The 8,237-nt window shown below is 44.2% G+C and overlaps 1 protein-coding gene across 1 annotated transcript; it reads right to left on the bottom strand.

The window, feature by feature from the left end:
- Positions 1-1,452: 1,452 nt before the first annotated feature.
- LOC149351992 (uncharacterized) lies at positions 1,453-7,988 on the bottom strand. The gene is made up of 2 exons (XM_089581231.1): positions 7,710-7,988; positions 1,453-3,370 (listed from the first exon to the last, which is right to left on the bottom strand). The coding sequence occupies exons 1-2, from the start codon at positions 7,868-7,870 to the stop codon at positions 3,034-3,036; spliced, it is 498 nt and encodes a 165-aa protein (XP_089437357.1). The 5' UTR covers positions 7,871-7,988; the 3' UTR covers positions 1,453-3,033.
- Positions 7,989-8,237: the final 249 nt, after the last annotated feature.

Raw genomic sequence — 8,237 nt, 5'->3', positions numbered from 1 at the left:
ATGTACACAACGAGCTTTAGTTTGAGCACCTTTCAGTTATTCACTTTCATGTTGTGAGATCATCTATGCTGAAAACAAAAATTTGCCAGTGCTGTGGTACCATTGTCAATAAAAAAAAACAACTAATTGTTGGGAAAATTGGTTTTGGCATTATATTCCTTACTAAGCACTTTAAAACACTTCAAAACACTAAGACACTGTAGTCGCACGACTACATGCCAGTGCTTTGCTGGTCAGTTTGCTGCTTCGGAGCACTTGGGGCAGTATGTTAATTATGTATTTCTTCTCTTTATATATGTGAAGAATGGGATTGAAACAGAGTACACCCAGTATTAGCAAAGTAATATACACGCATCTCCAAGAGTGGTTATATGCTCTGTGAGTTACAAAACTGCGCTGGGTTTTACTAAAGCTGTACCCATGGAAAGGTGCAGTGCTTGAAGCTGATTGGTAGCGATGCCTGCTCTCTTTGAGCAGTGGGAGAAATTTAGAACCTGTAGTTAGTTTTTTACCTGCGAATTTACTGCCCACATGAACATAGTGAAACATAAGCTTGTCGCATCTAAGTGTACATAAACTGGTACAGTGCAGCTTGCTTTTTGTTTGACATTTTAAAACTGCCTGACTGATAGAAACTACTACACTGTTAAACTCCTGCCTTTAGCACTTGCTAGTACACTTTTCCTAGAGGCCTAAATGCGTGATTTAAAACAAACCTGTAGCCACCGCAGTGGCTCTGGTCATACTGCTCAGCTGCTAACCCGAAAGACGCGGGTTCAATCCTGGCCGTGGCGGTCGCATCTCTATGGAGGCGAAATGCGAGAGGTGCATGTACTGTGCGATGTCGGTGCATTTTAAAGAATCCCCCAGGTGGTCGAAATTTCCGGAGCCCTTCACTACGACGTCTCTCATAGCCTGAATTGCTCTGGGATGTTAAACCCCATGAACTGTAAAACAAACCTGTGCCTGGAGGTGAGAGACAGAAGCAGATGGGATGAGCGCATTCTACTCTGCCTCATCTCCTGATGCAGGTTTATATTGTAAACTGTGCCGTGCGTCCGGCCCCTCCTTGAGTACTCTAGCGCATGGTCTTTTTTGTTCTTTTTGTTAGAGACTACACCTTTACTTATTCCAGGCATGCTTAGTAAGTTCCAAGGTTAATTTTGTGATTTTTAGGCCACATGCAGAAAAGCTTGGTGTAAACTTGTGAACCCACTGCACAAGAGTGCAAGCGCATGCTTACATGTGCAAAACTGCCAATTTCTGTTGGAGGGAAATAAATAACATGGGCCATGTTGGCATGCATTAGTTGTCAAAAGCTTGCAGACTTGCATGAAATGTTCTACTTAATTTTATTTAGCATTCTTTAAAAGGATGGCCCAAGCATGCATGGGTAGCAAAAGGCTTTACTGCCCATACCACGAAGGCTTGCTGACTGAATCGAGCAAAAGGTTGCCTGTACTCCCTAGTACAACTCTTTATTTATGCCACCACACAATATTTTGTACTCAAAACCACAAGTCACTAGAAATATAATTTGCAGGGCTGACAGAAGTACATGGAGATAAGTCGCTACACCGTGGATTTTGAGGTTGCATTCACTAAACTGGAATTTTTCAAACATACCAAACTACTACGATTTCATTTTCAATCCCAGTTTGTAAGTCTACACCATTTCCTTACAAGCTACTTTAACTCCTGAAGGCCAACTCAATTTAGTTTTGGTCATTGCAGAGTTCGTATGCACAAGAAATGCAATTATCAAGTTAATCCTTTCTTCTACTGTGCTCTGGTTTGTTGGAAAGTAACAAATTAGTTTTGCTCACATGCGGTTTGAACACATACCTCCATTATTGCATCTTTAACTACTGGTAGCAATTTTTCAAGCCTAATAAAAGGATAGTGTGTGATGTGTGTCAATACATCACACTGTAACCAGCTGATACATAAAACAGCTTGCAATCCTTGTACAGTAAACAGTCAATATGTTCAACATTTCTACAAACTCAGTGCATCAAACTGTGAGCTGATATCAGACAAGCATATGCTTGCAGTTTACACTTTGAAGTCAGCAGTGCCGATCAACGCTGGCAGTGATCAAAACATGGGAAGAAATACAGCTATGCAGAGGGCCAACAGCAGCACCATGACGACAAAGCATTGTGAAAAATTGTAAGAAATAGGGAGAAAAAAAAATTTATTAAAACACTAAGGAAGGCATTACTATATTCAGCTCACCATAAAATGCAAGACTGGTGTCAGTATCTGCTTTGTGCTCAGAGCAGGCTAGGTCTGACCAAAATCCCACATCAGTGTGTGAGCCTTATCGCAGTAAGTACAATTGCATTGTTCGATGTTCATAAAATTTGTCGGCAAAAAGCGCTTCACCAAACTCAGGTAAGGCTTGGGACAAAGCGTGCTTAATCACTGCACATAAGTAAACCAAAGAGTACAATATAAGAGCTCGAAGGTGGTCAGCTCTTGCTGACTTTTACTCCAGCAGATGTGTGCAATCAAAAGAAAAACATGGGCATGTCTTCCAACCTACATTTGTATCACAAATAAAAACCACATGCTGAGGTGTAGAAAATTGGCAATGTGCTCTTTACAGTTAATCACACTATGCAATAAAGCAAACAAAACACCTGCACGTTACGATCAGCAATTTATAAAAATGGCTGCAAGTTACGCCCTGTCACCGGTGATTTGTGCTGCCTTTCCAAAAGCAGCAGCAACTGCCCCCACAGTGGCATAGGATGAGACACTGGTGCAGCCAGGACAAGGCGTTCAAATGCTGTCATAAAGCCATACGTGGGTCCTCATACTTGCAACATGTACACACTCAAGACAACGGGGAGTCTCAAACAAAAGGGAAAGTTTTGGGAAATGGACCCCGCACGTATGCCTCACTAGGGCAACATATCCTACCAGTACCGGAACCCGCTCTTGCCAGCATTGACAGGCACCAGAAAAAACAAAGCTCGATTTGACGAAGGTGCACGGTTTACAACAGAAAGATGGCAACACATTCTCCTAGCAGCGCGGTGAGGTGGCCGACGCTGAGAAATCCTCCTCCCCAGGAGTGTCGAGAAATTCTAGGTATTCCATGCCGATGGCGAGGAAGCAGGCCGAAGTAGACGCAGCAAACAGCGAGCGCACAAGGTTAGAGTTTGGCAGGAGTGACTTGGTGACAGCCCAGAGGAGAACAGAGCCAAAATTGAAGAGCACCGCTTGATAGGCACTGTACATGATGCGGTGGTACGGTGGTGCCCGTGCCATGTGTGGCCGAAAGTAGACATACAGCCCTGTGCCCAGGTGCGAGTTGAAGAGAAGGCAGTTGGCCACCGTCACACTCTGGTCCGGGTACAGCCTGCACAATAAAGCAAATTTGGGCACTGATATAAAGAGCACATATGCAACACAACATTTCTAAGAGCCACGTTTTTTGCCCACATATAGTGCGCAAATAAGAATAAAGAATGGCTAGTTTATGCACACACATGTCGATGCATTGAGTGACATGGCGTGGACAGACTGCAAGAGATACCCCACAACAAACTATTAATGTAGTTAAAGGAACAGCCTACTCACTTTTGTTGACTATATTTTTTGGAGGAAATCGAAAACGCCTTGCCAAAATAAATGAACAGTTAGCTGTGGAGCTCAGAAACACAGCATAACAATTTAAAACCAAATTTTTCTATACGGTAGTCTCAATTTCTCGTGGTAGTTGCCGTCTCCAAACACTGATGTCGGGTACACAACTTCTGAGCCACCTAGACAGCATACAGCGACAATAATGAGCATGATTTTAACTGAGATGCATAGGTTTTATTAAAACTGCAGTTGAGAGCACTAAGATGCTTATAAAAATACTATCACTAAAATAAGGCTAGTGATATCCATCATAGATACCAACAACCGCTTTTGCTAGTAGCGGTAGCATGATGGCATTCTGCCATTTTGAAAACATCATGAGGTGATGAGAAAGCATGGTTAAACTGTGCAAAAAACAGTGACTAGTTGCAAGCAAAAAAAAATTAAGGCATCTGAAGTTTCTTCCAGCAAAAATAACACTGTGTATTGCGCTCAGTCCTATTCATACGGAGTAGTATATCAACTTCAGGCGACACTGCCCGACTACTTGGAGAGCCAAGGTTTTAACACAGTATGGCAGAACGTTTTAACTTTCTTTGTGAATTAAAAATATAAATTCCTGCCAAAATCGAGTTCTGCCCTTGCCATCATCATCTTAAGGAAAGATCTACAAGCATACGCCAATAATTTTAGACCTGCCTCTCCGGCAATTGACTGTCCCTTTGTAAACTCACAAGACCTGATGCCTTAGTCGCAGTACACTGTCCATGCACCACTAACATTTTAATGAGGGCAGCAATCCTGCATTTTGCCCAATGCAGGGTTACTATGAACATTTTGGTTCTACCACAAAAAGTGCACGTGCGACTGATATTTTGATGGGTAAATAAAAAAGATCACTCGCAAATTGATTCTGTTGACAGGATGGATTACAGGGACAGCCAGTGACAGAAAAATTAGTTGTTCATTATGCAGCGCATGAGTGATCTGTATCATGTAGCCACTCCACAATAAGTACCACCGCCTGCTTTCATTACAGCATAAAACACATTAAAGACCATTGTGACAGTATGTAAGCTCACCTTCACAAAGAGAAATAAACTGAAAATATGGCATCATCATGTCAGGACCCCAGTGTTGTCGTATCAATACTGGTGTTTCCAGTGATGAACAGATGAGCCATCAAATTCTCTGAAGATTGTCATTGCACGTGCTCATGAGACATTAAAGAGAACCACCGCTTTGATAAAGCTAGGCACATTGCATCGACATTTCCTAACAATATAGCCATAAAAGGCTTCATGACCCACTTAGCAGACATACAGGGACAGTTAACCCTCTGCGACATGGAGTCCAGGATTGTGCATACAATTTTTCAATCTTTTCTTCTAAGTATCTAGGGGCATTTTCAAGAAGTCAGTGATGCAGGGTGCATTTAAAATCCCTGCTGGACAGAGTGGTAGGGCCACTTCGTGCCTAAAAAGGATAGTATTCCAAAAATCAAGAAATAAAGAAGGAAACAGCAAAGTTTTACAGTGCATTGGAAAGTGCTGCTTGGTGCTGTAAATTTTTCTTTTCTCACGTGGTGGAATGTCCTACTAAAGGACACTAGAGCTAAGTTTTCACTGTGGAAACAGCTGGATGATAAGGAAATAGGTGGATGATAAGGAAAATAGTTAGCGGGGCATAAATGTGTTTGACAGAAGAATAAGGCTGCAAATCCGTGAGCATGTACATGTGAAAACACAACCAGAGCACATTGATTAAAAAAAAAAGATTACAACTGTGCACAACAATGGCAGAAAAGAGGACCGCATTCACACAATTAGTGGGAGGCTGGCTCAGTGCTCTACTGCTGCATTCATTTAAACCCAGCGTCTCGTGGTGGTGGCATTAAGGGGCAGGCGGGGTCAGCCTTAGATTGAACATGTCGGCAATAGACCCTTTGCAAAATTCCGTAAGTCAGCTTTCCTGCACAGCAAAATCCCCTTTAACATGGCGATGCAAACTGTCCTAGGGGGAGAAATTGGGTGCAACGCTAAAGACTTCTGTTCCACGCTTTATGCTGTGCATGCACTGACAAGCAATACCTTGACACAACTGCATTTCACCCTTCCTTTGCGACTGCAAGGGAGGAAGAATTGTACCTACAATGGAATGCTTGAGAGCTTAATCCCTATCCCTTTATCACAACAGCAACAAAGGGCAGAGGCATGCACAAGAGGGGTGCCCCATTATTCTAACAATAGATGCCTCCAGTGCTGCACCCTATTTCTGCCACCAAAACCAGTTGGGCTGCCATGGAGAAGGGGTTTTCGCTATGCAGAAAAGCTGACTTCCGAAATTTTGCAAAGGGTCCTTTGCAGAGTCCCTGTCACATAGTGTAAACAAAAAAATGCAAAGGTGATCATACGATATGATATGATAAATGAAAATGAAAATTGGTTTTGGTTTTGAGGAAAGGAAATGACGCAGTAGCTGTGTCACATATTTCGGTGGACACCAGAACGGCGCTGAAGGGAAGGGATAAAGGAGGGAGTGAAAAATGAAAGGAAGAAAGAGGTGCCGTAGTGGAGATCTCCGGAATAATTTCGGTGGACACCAGAACGGCGCCGAAGGGAAGGGATAAAGGAGGGAGTGAAAAATGAAAGGAAGAAAGAGGTGCCGTAGTGGAGGTCTCCGGAATAATTTTGATCACCTGGGGATCTTTATTGTGCACTGACATCACAGAGCATACGGGCACCTTTTGCGTTTTGCCTCCATCGAAACGCTGCCGCCGCGCATTTGCAGCATTGGGTGTGCATTTTGCTTTCACAATGATCACCATCCCATTGTGTCTTTGAATCTTATTTCATCATGGGCTTCTGGTTGGTGGAGGCTTCTGGAGGGTCGATGTGGGTGGAAGCTGGAAATAGGCAGATGGGTGGTGGGTGGAGGCTTGTAGTGGGGAGATCCATTTTTGCTCTTCAGTGCCTGGAGGTACACCAACCAGAGGGCGCTCCAAAGGAGGCACCTTCCAGGCCCGGAAGGTGCCTCCTTTGGAAGGCCCGGAACGTGCCCCGATCCGCTCCAGTTTGCTAGCGACGCTTGAAAACGTGAACAATTCATAGTGTGAACAAACAAAGCCCCAGTTGTTAACGCTGACTTCTCTACTGATCTGAAAGACTGCCTGCAGCTGACTTTCAGGTCTAAAGGCACTCACTACATGAGCTTAGAAGCAAAAGTAATGCAAATATCACAAATAACAGCTGCCATGATAATTTAGACATTTCATTGTCATACCAGGTCACAGCACAACCTCAAATAAACAAGGAAAAAGCAATCCACCACAGCGAGAGACTGCAGAAATAGGATGATGCCGTAGCCCAGCCACAGGGTCACAGCTGCACCCTATGTAAGTAGAAGCAATTTCACAGCTGCAACCACTGTATATTTCAGAACGCTCTTCAAGACAGTTTGAACACCTGTGAAAGAAGGCAGCTTGGTGCAACGCACAAGCTCCGTCTTCCTTCCAAAAGCACAACGAAATGTAAGGGCCCGAATACCAGCTAATGTTGTGTGTGCATGACTTTCGTGTGGGCATACATGATGGAGTCAGGAAAAACATTTACAGCAGGTTCGATCATGTGCCGACGATTTCTGGGGTTGTATGTTCGACGATTGATTTCTTTTATTGCTTCCTAGCTACGCTAAAGGCAACAGCTATACTCTGCAAGGTCTCCGCTGCAGCATCAGACCGCACAGCACTTTGGTTGTAACCACCCTGATCAGCTACGACGACGCTACTTTGCCACTGTTGCCAATCGATACACACATCTGCTAACCTTTCCGACAGCTGGCCAATAAGCGTGCTTTTACAGTCAAGCAAGCGTTAACTCCCCATCTTTCAAATACCATCAACAAAGGCTGGTACGGCACAGACGTGTGTCATCTAACGTCACCAACGTTGTCTGCATTTAGCGATGACCGCTAAATATCCTCCTAGGTCAAAAGCAGAAACTGTCGCGATACAATTTTCTCGCCGCAGTGCCAGTTACTTCATGTAGCACATCTGCATGTGGCACGAATAGTACCACTGTGAGGAGATTAACTGGGGCACATTTGCAACGTACCTCGACAACAGCTCCGGTATGAATACGGTGACCGAAAACGTGCAGTAGCTGACTGCTCCGGCGATCGGCAGGTAGACTTTGTAGACGTTGTCTGCCGTGAATGGGGGCAGCCGTGCTAACCACTGTCTGAAGGACGGAGTGCTTTCGTCTGGCGACGCCATCCCGATCCGATTTCACGTCAGTTTCTGATGAGACAAGGCCAAACTTCAGGCAACGTGAAACCTACAGCTGTACCTATCACAGTTGCACCCCAGCCAGCTCAGGCACGGCACGCCTGCGTTTTTCGTCTCTCAGATAGACAGATAAAGTGCTAACTTCTCCATGTGGCGGAGTGGTCACTGCTGCCATCTTGCCACACTTTTTAATAGAAGGATAGATAGATTTATGGGTAGAAGTATGTGACTAAAGATACTCCCTTAGTTAAAAACTAGAACGATAAGAACCTCACAAAATTCTGGCTAGATAATCTCATGATGAAGTTTCATGGTTTCATGAGGTGGTTGGTTCGAAACCCACTGTCGGCAACCC

The sequence above is a fragment of the Amblyomma mixtum genome, chromosome 3 (assembly GCF_055824585.1).
Source record: "Amblyomma mixtum isolate Tamu chromosome 3, ASM5582458v1, whole genome shotgun sequence".
NCBI classification, from domain to species: domain Eukaryota; kingdom Metazoa; phylum Arthropoda; class Arachnida; order Ixodida; family Ixodidae; genus Amblyomma; species Amblyomma mixtum.
The sequence above is the reverse complement of the archived record's forward strand: the minus strand, read 5'-3'. Positions and strand labels throughout refer to the sequence as shown.